This window comes from Physella acuta, unplaced genomic scaffold (assembly GCF_028476545.2).
Source record: "Physella acuta isolate Inbredline_101_S28 unplaced genomic scaffold, ASM2847654v3 ptg000756l, whole genome shotgun sequence".
In the NCBI taxonomy this organism is placed as follows: Eukaryota; Metazoa; Mollusca; class Gastropoda; family Physidae; genus Physella; species Physella acuta.
Window position 1 is genome coordinate 351,734 of NW_026732274.1, and position 14,195 is coordinate 365,928.

Genomic DNA, 14,195 nt, shown 5'->3' on the forward strand with positions numbered 1-14,195 from the left:
GTAACAACGTTGCTACCCGCTAGACCCTAGATGTTATGACTGAGTCTATTATTGATGCTAGTTGGTTATCTACCCTACCCCCTCGCAGCTAAAAGGATTCACATTTTGATCAAGGAGCAAAACCGTCCAACAGCAAACCGATTAATAACATTTTGTTAGTGCAGCTATTTCTGAGAATATTGTGTACATGAAGTAGGACTTTACCAATTTCGGACTCCATTGTCAGTAGTGACGTATCAGAATTGAGAATGTTCTTTTCCAGCATTGAAATTAGTCTACAGTGACGTGGACAAGTGCCTAAATCGTCGTTGTTTAAAGTATAAAGGAATCAGAACTTACATAATATGAAGTATCCCTACACCCATGATGATGTGAATTATTCTTACACCCTTTTCATGATGTGAAGTACACTTACACACATGATGTTAAAATGAAGTGTTCATGTGTGGATGTCATCCCACCGCAGTTCCAGATGTCCAAACCGGGGCAAGCCGACGAATTTAGATTAAGAAATGTTTAGCTCTAATATGTTCTAGTAATGATAAAAAGCGTTGTTCCTCTTCTGTAAGTCGTATGCCCAAGGCCAACTGTCGGCTAAGTATCTAATAGTATCTATTTCTTTAGTTTAGGTCTATTAACTGCATTTGTTAGAATTAGCAATATGGGATTATTTGTTGAAGTTTTTTTATAATAAATTCTGTTCCGTGATAGAGATAGGTTGTTTACATTTAATCAGTGCACTTTAAGGTAATTTCTGTCTTCATTTATTCGATGTGCCAGTTAAGAGCTTACCTAAATAACAATCAAAAAGTTAGGCCCCTTTCCAAGACAATCATAACTTTTATAACCTGATTTGTTAAAAATTTACTATTATTAACCAGTTGACAACATGTTTAAATAACGAGATGCTTATGATATACACTATCCTTGGAGGATTTATTTTCTTAATCGTGTGATGATTGAACCCTCTAGCTTAGAGTTGTTGTTTTTTTATGTTGGGAAATTTCGAAGCGGTCAATCGATCCACTTACATGACGGTAAGTTTGCGACGGTTGTTGTTACCGCTAGATAGCTAGATAGGACGATGATGTGTGCAGTGGTCAATCGATCCACTTACATGACGGTAAGCTTGCGACGGTTGTTGTTACCGCTAGATAGGATGATGGTGAGATGATGTTAAGAGACTGATGATGCGGTCTATGCTTTTAAAAGGGTTTTTATGATGGTATCTCGATGATGTGTTACCGAGTATATATTGTCTATTGATTTTTTTTTGGGTATTGTTGAAAAATATTCCTCTAAGATATTTTGTATTTTGTAGAGAAACAAAATATAATTGGGGCCATATAACTTAGTTTTACCACCTTGAGAAGTTTTATCTAGAAGAGTTAATGAAGTGTTGCTTGTGATATATTGAAGATTACTTAACCTAATTATGCTGAATTGCATAGCTGAACTGGCGTACCCGTCCCCGCGCGTTGCCGCGGGAATAGAAGAACGTCCGACAAAATATATAAGGGTTTCATTCATGCGTTAACAATCCTATATTCTTAGACTCATTACCTTTTTTACTAAAAGTTAGTGATTTAAATGCAAACAATGCCTGTGCTTGGATGATAGATATCGGGACACGGGTTTACCTACACTACCGCATGCAAACCTTAAGTGTACATTAATCACCCATTAAATTAATGAGGTAGAACACACTTCGGTGTTAGCCCATGTGTCAGGGATGAAGAGGGCGCTCTCAGGACCCCCCCCCCCCCCCGATTGACGAATCTGCATGTGCATATGGACGTGAAAGTCATAAGTTTTCTGTAATATTCAGATGTTAATGTTAGTGGGGTTTTTTGCAAGTTTTAGTGTTATGTGCAAGTGTACGTGTTATGTGCAAGTATTAGTGTTATGTGTGCAAGTGTTAGTCGTTGTGTAAGAGGAAGTACGACAATTTGTTTTGTGTCGCCACTCGGTGTTTTGAGTAACGTCATAAAAAGCAAAACCTTATAAAATTATTTTAATACGTACATTTTTATAATACCTGCATATTTTATAACCAAATTTTACGCACATGCTTTTTTTTCACAAGAAAGAGTTTTAGCACACATATATAATACATTTTTTGAAGAAGAAAGTGCAATTACAAAATGTGGGTTAAATTTTAAATGGACACATTGTAAGAATTATCTTGAAGTTATTCAATTGCATATAGATTGGTGCGATCATTTAATTTTTTTGTTTTACGCTCAGTCTTAACATTTAATTGTTCATTTTGTGATTTAACTAAATACATAATTTTAAAAATGTATTTAATCAATCACGTAATAAAGTAATTGAAATGTAAACAAACATTATAGATCAAAAGTTTTTATTTTGATTGTGCATCTCACCATTAAGCGAAAACAAAACGGTTTACTTTTTAAATATTTTAATTCTTTAAATCGTTTTTCATGTTATTTTCCGGCGTTGCCCAATCGGACAAACGACATTCGAAAAACGTATAGTTTTTGGCCTTTGTTTCATTCGTGCAAATGTCCAATCACAAATTTGTCGCAATTTGTCAAACGGCCTTGACACATAACAGACCATACGCCATAAGAAGAATTATAATAATAAACTACTTAATTATCTATATTTGTCGAAAGTTACATAGAATTAATCTACAGAGAAATATATTATTTTTTAGTATTACGAGAACATTGTATTATTCGTATATTCGAATACATACATTGTATTTATGAAAAATGTAAATCATTTTTTTTTCAATACATAAATTTAAGAAATGTTTTGATAGTGTTTGACAACGTTTCTATAGAGTAATTTTTCAGAAATATACCAGACAAATACCTACAGGGATACCAACTCGGATTCTTACACTGGGACGAGCTGGACACGGCAAAAGCTCAACCGCAAACAGTATTTTAGACGAGAGTTTTTTCCCTGCTGGTGGAGAATTGAATGGAGTGACCAAGATTGCGATGGTGAAAACAAAAACGGTGGATGGAAGGGAAGTAACTATTGTTGACACGCCAGGGGTTTTTGTAACAAGCTCGGGCATTTATTCAGCTGCTGCTACTCTAAGTAGGGAATTCAGTCAAGCTATAGCAAAATGTCCAGAAGGTTTTCATGTCTTAATCTGATATTTTCATACGGAATGCGTGTAAATGCTGAAGAAAAACAATGTGTAAAAGTGCTTAAGAGAATGTTGGGCGAAGATGTATTTGCTAATTACGGCATCATTGTTATCACAAAAGGTGATGCATGCAAGGAGAATTGTGACACACCAATACGTAAATGGCTAAAATCAGAGGAATTCTTTAAAGTTCTTCTAAAAGAATGTGGGGAAAGATGTGTTTTATTTGAAAACAAAACGGCAGACCCAATAGTTAAAATAGAACAGAGAGTCCTATTATTTCATTATATTGACAAACTAGGAGGCAAAGTTTTCAGCAGTGGATTATTTGAACTAGCAAAGAAAACACGTTCTAACTTGCTCATAAAGAAAGGCTTTTCAGAAAACGAAGATAATACCTTTCGAACAAACTGCGATGAAATGTATACATACCTACGTCAATTAAAACAAGACAAGCCAATAGATGAGAAAATAATAGTGCAAATTAAAAACACATACTGTGTGCTTGGGGAGCCAGAAAACAATTTTAAAATCCAATAGTTACAAAAATGTTTTGATGCCGTAATTAGAGAGCACGGGATGTACTCAACATTAGGAAAGTCATTCACAAAACAAGAGCCAAGTGTTGGACACCTAATCCAGTGCTTGCATGAAGTATTGAAAGACATTTGTCACATAGATCATTTGGTTGCTTTAGACGTTGAGAAGGAAAACTGTTTTCCTAAAGGCTCTTCTGTTCTCCTTGAAAACGGACGAAAAGAGATAGTAGAGAATCTCTCGCCAGGGATTGAAGTATTAACATTCGATAAGAAAAAGAGTTTAGTCTATGCTGAGATCTACATGTTTGGACATAAACAAGGAAACACCGTGTCGAAATTTGTCGTCATCCACACAGAGTCACATCAAATAAGTATTTCACCTGAGCATCTAATTCTCTGTAAGAAAAACGACATGAAAAGTTTTGTCGCCGCCAAAACTGTCAAAGTCGGAGATGAAATTCTAACAAAATCTGAGCAGGGGTTTGTCTGGTCAAGCGTGGCTGACGTCACCTACAGTGTGGACAGAGGTCTGTACGCACCTTTCACCAAAAGCGGCACCATTGTGGTGGACGGTGTCGTGGCCTCCTGCTACATCGATGTGCTGCTACATGACGTGTGTCACAGGATGGTGTCACCAATCAGATGTTTGTACCGTGTGTCACCATCTCTGGTGAGACGTGACTGTGGTGTGTCCGACACACAGCCGGTACCAAATATAGCTCGCCTGGCGTTAACAGTGTTAGGGTACGGTTAGAAGATCACTAAGGAACAACAGAGGACATTAACACTGTTTTGATAACAAGAAACGATGAATGATAATAGACAGGCATCCTTATTATTGTATGCATAGTTACTAAATGGAAGACTGCGACATTCAAAATTACGAAAAATCAAAATTAAGCACGCGGTTGTATGTAAAGAAAAAAATAGACATAAAGTAAAAACAATGCATTCAAATATTTAATTAAAATATAAAAATTTGAATTTTACATACTTTTTAGACATTTATTCACATTTTAAATCTTAATTTTTTTTCAAATACTTTATACGATTAATATAATTTACTAATTACATTGTGTATTAACAAAACATGTGAAAATTTAATAGCATAGTAATAAGAAGTTAAACGTTTTTAATTAATTAACAATTACTATTTTATTACATAATTCTCATATGATTATTACACTTTTAAATTTAAAATTAAGTACTGACATTTTTGTTAAAACTATATTAAGTTGCAATGAAAAATGTAAAAAAGTTTCAAAACATATCATTATAGGAAAATTTCAAAAGTATATATTTTTGTGTATGATACATTGAGTGTACATAATACTTACTAAATCAATAAATGTAAAAAAATTAAAAGTAAAAACTTAAACATTTAAAAGCCAGCTACTGAATTTATAAACAACATAATAATAAACTACATTTTAAAATATATTTTTATAAATTTAAATTCACATTTTCGGGATCGGCTGTTAATATTGTAAATGTTAATTATTTGAAAAAAACCAACTATTACATTCAACATATATTATTGAGAGCACACGTTTCTATAATCTGGTTTTCACAATAAAAATATTTTAAATATTTAAAAAAATAAATTTTTGTGTTAAGTTTATTTGTATTATTACTATAGATATATAAAAAGCTAGCGGTTCTGTTGCTTGTTAAACAAAACGAAAAAGACAACAAAAAAAAACGAGGAGAAAATAACCAAAATTTAACTATTTCTTAATAAAAGTTGGATGAGAATTATAGGTTTATTGTATTGTGCATGTTTGCAAACATAGTTCAATCAGTGGAAAGAAAGAAATTATTATAGCAAAGATCATTGATTTTATAAAAATGTAAAAAGTAAAATCGTTTACTTATATTGTCGTTTTAAAAAAGACGGTCTAAAAATCATAATCTTTAATTTAATCAGAAAATATCAACTGTTTTCATAAATAGCTGGAAATGTGTATTTTTATCATTCAGGCAAAAATTACACAATTTAATTTTTTTACTGTAAAGACATGTAACTTGCACCATCCAATACATTTTGTGTTGATGTAAAGATTCCAGATGTGTTACACGGCTGTTGTAACTGACGTTCTAGACATTGTTTTTTTAACCGTAACATTTCCATCTCCAACTCGTGCTTTTCTCTGGTCATTCTCATTTCTTCCGCTTCTTTCTCTCTGACCAACATCAGATTTTCTCTTTTTAATTTGATTACCTCCAGTTCGAGCTTTCTTTTTGAGGCTTGTGATCTTATATAAGGCATCATGTTTCTATTAAGACGAAATAAATGTCGTTAAATTTATTACAATAATATGTTATGATAACATTTTTCATGTTTAAAGTGTTTCATGTATCCATCAACTTTATTGGTTAAAGTTCATTAACAATTAAAATACCTTGCTGTAGGCAGTCGGTGCGACAAATAGTCTGTTTGTTCTAGAAAGAGTCACGTAAATTTAAAAATAATTCACAGAAATTATATATATATATATATATATATATATATATATATATATATATATATATATATATATATATATATATATATATATATATGTATATATATATATATATATATATATATATATATATATATATATATATATATATATATATATATATATTCTGTACTTAATATACTATCATTTTCACGAGTAATCGATAATCGACCATTCTTACAGCTGACATTTGGGTAGTTTTAACTTTAGGGAAATGATTCATACGTTCATACTATTTTGCTTCTCTAAGGCACACATGCGGAATCCAAAAAATATACATCTTCAACGATCAATCCCAATAGCAAATAGCTAAATAATTCTATAATCCTTGTCTAAGTGGCAATACTTTGTTACATTTATATCTATTTATAAATCCACACTTATTGTATTTCACCTACCAGAGATGTTGTCAACTTGAAAATCATGAATTTTTGAATGTGTGGTTATTTCTTCTTGAATATTATTCTCTAAAACTGAACTTGAATGTGTCTGTACATTTTTCTGCCCATGGTATAATGATGTAGTTTGTTCGGACATTTGATGAGACAGGGAATGTACGGGACTGGTGCTGTAATATGGTGTAAGGGGTGGTAACTCCGAAATGTAATTTGCGTCAATAGTGGAGAAGTGTGTGTCCGGATTATCTTCATTAAAAAAATACAAATGCATCTTCCATTTAATATCATTTTTAACATGTCAATAAAAATAATTTAAGTATATCTTGATATAATTTCAATAATCGATTCAAATTCACGGTATTTAAAAGCTAGTTCTCCTAATTAACGTTTTTTAAAAAAAGCTTACCCTCTCTGTAAATGTGTTGTTCAGTACTATCATTTCCATGTTCGGTTGCCTCCATGTCGTCCTCTTCTACAATGATTTCATTATCGTTATGAACTGCTATCATCAATATTATGTTAATCACAGGCACACACATACATTTGCCGTTAATATATACACAATATAACTGCATAAAATTGTCAATAGTTTTTGTACTTGCCTTCTATTTCCAATGCATTTACTTCAGCATTTTCCTGATGTTCGGTGACATCTATGTAATCCTCTTCATTGTGTTCGTTCTGTGCAATATCCGTATCTCCATTATCATGCTCTACTAATGTCTTTTCTTTATTATGTTGATATATAGGCATGACTTCCTTAAATTCCTCATGACATATATCACACATGAGTTTCACTATTGACTTGTCAATGCTGGTCTCACCACTGACTGTAGACACGTCTTGTTGTGTCAGCTGTTTTTTAACCTGACTTTTTAGTCTTTGGTATTGTTCTATAATACCTTTTGTTTTGAGATGTGTAAATTTGGGATACAAACTTTTAAATTGTGATTGTATACTTTCCCAGGCTTCTTGTCTCCGAGCTCTAGTAGTTTTATCACGTTTCTTTGATTCCATGATGTCTCTGTGCTCACTTACCATCACAAGAAGGTCAGTCTTTTCTTCTCTAGACCAGTTTACTGTACGTCTTGAGTTTGTGTTTTTTTCATTTGCACTTGATGACCCACTTTCAGCCGTCTGATCTTTATTGACTTTTCTTCGTTTTGTTTTGTCAACTTTTGTTAATTCTATGTTGTCTTTATGTTTACTGACATTTACAGGTATGTCAGTTTTTTTCATGCTTATCAAGTCGACTGTACGGCTTGAGCTTAGGCTGCCATCTCTAGAACTCGACGGCTGAGTTTCATCCATCTGTTCTCTGTTTATGTTTCCTAGTTAATTTTATTTAAATTGATTGAAAAGAAAAATATATATAATTTACACACCCTAAAACATAATCTTGTCGTTCTAGATGGTTAGAAGTAAAATGAAATGAGAAGTAATAGTAGTCAAGCATAAATTTAAAAAGTATATTAATAAGTTAAACTAAATTTTGTATTACATTAAAACAAATATTATCGCCTACTTTATCCAAATCAAGAAATATTGAAAGAAAACTTGAAACTATCGCTCATATATATTGTTGGTTATTGTTCACAAAAACATGGATCATTAATACATTACAAAAGCATATTTTAACAATATATTCCTGCAAAAATGATACTTTATATAGTGTTTTTAATGTTCTCATATCTGGCTATATACTTTTCAATGTGATGTGAAATATATAATTAGCTATAAGAAATCATCAATACAGCAATTCAGTTAAATATGCTAGATGTAACTTACCATGTATAAAACTTTCTCGGCTTTTCTTTTTAATTTCTTTTTTTAATGATTTATCAAATCCATTTTTTCCCATAAGCCTTTCATCCCCTGCTATTTTGTGCATAAACTCTTTGTTTGACATCAGTTTGCTAATCAGCGTAAGCAATTCGTTTTTTAGTATTGTTTGTGCATAACGTAAACATTTTAGACTTATGTATGAGCAAATCTGAAACATAAAACAGATAGCTTTCATTTGATTTAGAATCGTTTATATGTAGCCTATAAATCGAAATGTGATTTTTATGATATTTGTTACTTTATAATACATATTAATGTTTATGAAAAATCATCAGAAATAACACAATACTGTTAATTAAAAATACATATATTTATCACGTGCCCTGAATACAGTAAGTTTTTAAACGTCTTTTTTGAAAACAATGTTATTACAATTATTTTGCATGTATAATAATACGATAAAGGAAGAAAATGAAGAAACTGTATTTTTGCATACTGCTCAGATTAAATATATTTTGTAGCTAGTTAATTGTTTAAACAGCTGAAATGTAAAACATTATTTTGATCAAATTATGTATTTTGACTGCAACTATTAGCATATCTCTTAAATGAGCTTGTCTTTGTTCAACTTACCAGACTAATATTGTTGTCATTTACACAGAATAATGTCAGGTCCAGCAATAAATAATAAAACTTTTCTTCTCTCTGATAAACACACGCTTCTTTTAATTTCTTCACAATTAATTGTATTTCATCTGAAATTAAATAACTTATATGTCTGCTATTGTTTACAAATTAATTACACACGGCCAAGATTTATCGATTAAATATAAAATTAAACTGTAATGACATAAAGAAAATATTATCAATCATCATCTTATTTTCCTCGATCGTGCTGCAGACATATGGGGCAGATGAAATAGAGTGTATCTCTTGCAACAACATCGGCAATGTGGCTAATACCAAACATGGCCGCCTTTTCTACTAAACTTGAGTCTGGTATCTCTTAGGGCTGTGTAAACGTTAAAAGTCTTGATCCCAGTATCTGAACTCAGAATTTTCGTGTTAGTGGTCGTAACCTCTAATACGTGAGTCTAAATATATTTGAAATACATTTTATGTTTATTTTTTTGTTTAATTGCAAAACGCGAAATGTATGGACTGTCAATACAGATTTTTTTAAAATTATAGCTACTGCGAAATGAGTCACTTCTTCTGTCAGCTTACCTGTTGTGAATGTGACAATTTCTTTATTGTCTCGTAACAGAATGTTGATTTTCTTTAATGAAATCTGATCATTGATGTCATGAGTTGCTGGTAGATACTCAATAGCCTGAAAAAATATTATATTTTAAAATATTATTATAAATATATTAACAAAATTGTATTTTTTAAAATAATATAAAACGAGCCGACCCGCGGCATTTAGTTGTTTTTTTTTCTACTTTTCAGTAATTCATAATTTATGAATTCAACAGTACCAATGCCGCCACTGAAAATATTTGCTTTAAAACACTAAACCTCCCTTCCCCCCAACCCCCCCCCCCCCCCCGTGAAAGCAGCCTCCTCTTAGTTACCTCCTCTAAGTTTGAAATCGCTTTAAACTAAATGATCTGCCCCTAATAGCCGTCACCAAACCCGGCTCTACGATTGTAAAATGTAAATATTTAGCGTGAACCACAGCTCACCAGATATATATATATATATATATATAGATAGATAGATAACCTTCTGATTACGAACAAACGGCTCCCGGTTAAAAACCCCCTGGACATAAATCCCCTGGACATAAACCCCCCGACATAAACCCCCTGGACAAAAAACCCCGCGACATAAACCCCCTGGACAAACCCCCCCCCCCCGCGATATAAAACCCCTGGACAAAACCCCCCCCCCCCCGCGATATAAACCCCCTGGACAAACCCCCCCCCCCCCCCAATAGAGATTCATATAAGGAAAAACCAAAGATGATGAGAAACAAAATTAATATAAAAATACAAAACAAACATTAGGAAAAAACCTTTATTTTTATTATAACCTTAAAAAGACAGATTGTGAGCGATGCCTCGCAAATACTCAATAATGCAGGAGCTGTTTTGAATTTACCATCCATAAACCAGTGCTGATTAACCTCCAATAACCTAAGGTTGTCCTTGGTTCCAAACAAAAACATCCTACCTTTTGATTTGGCACCGGAATCGAACAGAAGAAATTGTTGTCCATCTTGTGTCATTGTATATTGTTCAGAAATGATTATATCATCAACATTCCTTGGCTCAGACAGTGGGTGTTTTAGCGCGTTTAACGTTGACGCCTGATGTTACGCCGTATGTGTTGAACCGAGGGCAGCTTAGCCTTGGCATCTTCAGTAATCTTAGTAATGGACTGAGTGATGATCTGCTGTTGTGTTGCTTCCGTTTCTTCTGCCAGTTGTTTCATCTGCTGCACTACTTTACACACTTCCAGTTGAGATGGATCTGGTCCATGCGAATGTTCATTACATCGTCCAACAAGCTGTTCACCATGAATCTTTATTTTTGCTTTGCATTCTGCCTTGTTGCGTCTTTTGGAACACTCAAATGACACAACGCCGTTCGCCAGATCTTTTTGCTTGACATAAACATAGCCTTCGAAAATCACCTTTAAATTGCCTTTATTGGATTGAACGAACTCCATTCCAGAAAATATACGATTTTTCGAGAAATAAATTTGATTTTATATTTATACCATGGTTCTGTATGCCAAGGTGGATATGAACCAAGCTTCCGCCGGTGAATCCCTCACATCTTTTGAATTGTTAAGAATCTGGTGCTTTGATCCGCACGGCTCCCACATGTGGATGACCTATATCTAAGGTGTTGTCGGTGCCTGATCTTTGATCAAATACAACTAAGGTCACTCCTTGATTTCGAAAAGCATTTTTTTAGGTGAAACTATTTTCTTAGTCGTAAAAAAATTAAATTAATTTAATGTAATTTGTTTTTAATTTCTTGGTTCACATCATCGTTATTTTTTCTTTATATAAACCTCAGTCCGGGGGTTATTATCCGGGGGGTTTATATCGCGGGGGGTTTTTGTCCAGGGGGTTTATGTCGCGGGGGGTTTTTGTCCAGGGGGTTTATGTCGGGGGGGGGGGGGGTTTGTCCAGGGGGTTTATGTCGGGGGGTTTATGTCCAGGGGGTTTTTGTCCAGGGGGTTTTTGACCGGACACCCGAACAAACCAACCTGCAAAACTGTTTCTCTTTCATCTCCTTCTAAATGTATTGAGATATTTGCTAAAACACATAACATTTTTTTCACAAAGTGATGAAGCACATTGACCTGCAAAGCATTAATAATCATTTAACTTGTATTCAGGTCGATATATTTTTTTTTTTGTATTTTTTCTTTTATAATACATTTATTAACGTGTTCTACAACGCAAAACTTGGAAAAAAATAGAAAATAATGTGTTGCTTAGAATAAAATTTACCAGGTCAAGAGAATTGATGAAAAACTTACTCAAAAATCGTTAATTTCTAGAAACACTTTAAAAATATAGAATTATTAGAGCTGAAATTTTAAGGTGATATGTTTGAGCCAGAAAACAAGGTATGAAAACAGCCAAAATATACATTTTTTTTTTTAAAATTAGCTCTACTTTTTCATTAGATGTTAATTAAAATATATGAAACTAATTTTAAATTAAAAACAAAGATGATAGTGTATATCATAGGAAATCGTCTTTTAAATGTAAAATTGCTGAGTATCTTTTTTTGTGATTTAATTTAATCTTTATTCTTATGACACGGTTTCTACTCTCCCTCTCTCACTCTTTTGTCCCTCTCAAACAAATAGGTCAAACATTGACGTACCTCGCAGTTAAGAAACTCTTCAATAGCTCTGATAAAGATGCCTACTATTCTTTTTCTTGCGACAAACTGTGTCAAGTTCAAAGAAACAAATATGATTAGTTATTAAAAAATAAAAAATTGTTTCGAATTATAATGAAGTATGATATTTATCATTGCACTTTTATTTCTACATATTTATCAGTACACTTCTGTTTCTACAGAAAATTTGCTTCGTTAATGAAATACAAATTGTAATTACCTCTGAAAACGCCAAATTTGATTTCATGTAAAATTCAACGATGCTTAAACCCGTCATTAGAATAAAACTTTGTGTATTGGAATGCATTGTCTGGGCTTTATTAAAGAGATCTGTTAAAGCATCTGCATCAGAGTAGGAACATTTCAGTTACACTTTTTTAATTGCAATGTATTTAAGAAAAATATGATTTCTATGATTGATCATTAAATTAAGTTCTTCCCGAACAATTATACTTTAAACCCTGCTCTGGTAGCATGGGGTCAATATGACCCCAAGCCCTCTTTGGACCGATTTATTTTAAAAACTACCACGATTAATGACCTCGCCTGCCATGTAATTTCTTGTAAGACCTTCCTAAGTACGTTACACATGTTTGATAATTTTAAGGTATTACCAATTATTTATTATGTTTATTTATTTTCGCTTGGGGTCATATTGACCCCATGGTATCGACAATGTGACGATGGTATTTCCCACTTATTTACATATTCTACAAATTGGCGCAGCATAACAACATGGTCAATTGAAAAATATGTTCTGATAATGCTGGTCTTAAATGACTTAAGTGACATCAATAGTGAAAACGAGCAGTGTTTCTTCCAGACTTTTTTCTCCGGGGGGGCACTTGAAATTTTCGGGGGGGGGGGCGGTAAACTTTCTTCGGGGGGGGGGGGCGGACACTGTTAAAAGTATATATTTTCTATATAAATTATATAAATTTCATTTCGTTCGGGGGGGGGGGGGGGGGGCGGTAAAAAATTCTGGGGAGGGCTTCGCCCCCCCCCCCCCCCCCCGAAGAGATGCCTGGAAGAAACTCTGAAAACGAGGACATTGAAAATGGTGTGAGCTTTGGATGAAAGTGACAATGAACCAAGTAGAGAAGACCCGGGCGTTACTAGTGAAGTTACTGCTAATGAATCATATTTGGAAGATGCATCAGAAGACGAAGAGACAATGGCAACTTGGTGTCTGTTCGCGACATATTCGGCAAAGTTGTAACTACATGTGAAGTAAGCTACACCCCAACAATTGGGTGCGCAATGAATGAATCTCTCCTTGCATTCAGAGGAAGATGTAGCTTTAAGTTCTATAAACCAAAAAAATACGGCATCAAGATATGCGTATTTGCTGGTAACAAAACATTCTACTCAGCTTCTTCAAAAAATTATGTGAGAGCTGGTACTCATGTACCAGGGCTGCAAGTTCCAATCCAAACGTTTTTGGATTTGGTTCCAACAATTTCTGGAAGAAACCGAAACATTACCAACGATAGCTATTACACATCAGTTGGTTTGGCCAAGGAAATAAAATACAGGAATACAGTACGATGAAAAAGAAACAAAGCCTGCATTCCGCCGTAGAGAAAAAAGTTCAATACGCCTTTGATCTTGCGAATGATTACATTCTCTTCTCCATTTTTCCAAAGAAGAACACGAGTGTCGTAAATCTGTCCACCATGCATTATCAAAAAAAAAAAGATTGCTGCAGCTACTGGGAAATAATAATTAATAAATGTATTTTACAACCAAGAAAAAGATGGTGTAGACAGCCATGATCAAATGTACAGCTTTTATACCACGGGAAAAAAAACAAATCGTTGGCCAATGAGGGTATTTTATGGAAATATTGAAAGTGATGCCTTGAACGCTTGTGTTATTTTTACTCGAAAGATGTCCAACGTTGGGAAACGTGAGAAAAACAAACGACACAATTTCTTGAAGAAACTGATCCTTGCTTTGGTTACTCC

At 33.4% G+C, this 14,195-nt stretch overlaps 1 protein-coding gene across 1 annotated transcript; it reads left to right on the forward strand.

Moving 5' to 3' along the window:
* Window positions 1–3,151: 3,151 nt before the first annotated feature.
* Window positions 3,152–4,438, forward strand: LOC131950352 (uncharacterized). Its single transcript, XM_059312454.1, has 2 exons — window positions 3,152–3,552; window positions 3,700–4,438. Exons 1-2 carry the CDS (start codon window positions 3,152–3,154, stop codon window positions 4,421–4,423), a joined length of 1,125 nt encoding a protein of 374 aa, XP_059168437.1. The 3' UTR covers window positions 4,424–4,438.
* Window positions 4,439–14,195: the final 9,757 nt, after the last annotated feature.

What these genes read in the sequence shown, in the direction of transcription:
- LOC131950352 (XM_059312454.1), top strand. Translation starts at nt 3,152, where the DNA reads ATGCGTGTAAATGCTGAAGAAAAACAATGTGTAAAAGTGCTTAAGAGA. An exon ending in CGAACAAACTGCGATGAAAT is followed by an intron (nt 3,553 to 3,699) that starts GTATACATACCT and finishes TGCCGTAATTAG; the next exon opens with AGAGCACGGGATGTACTCAA.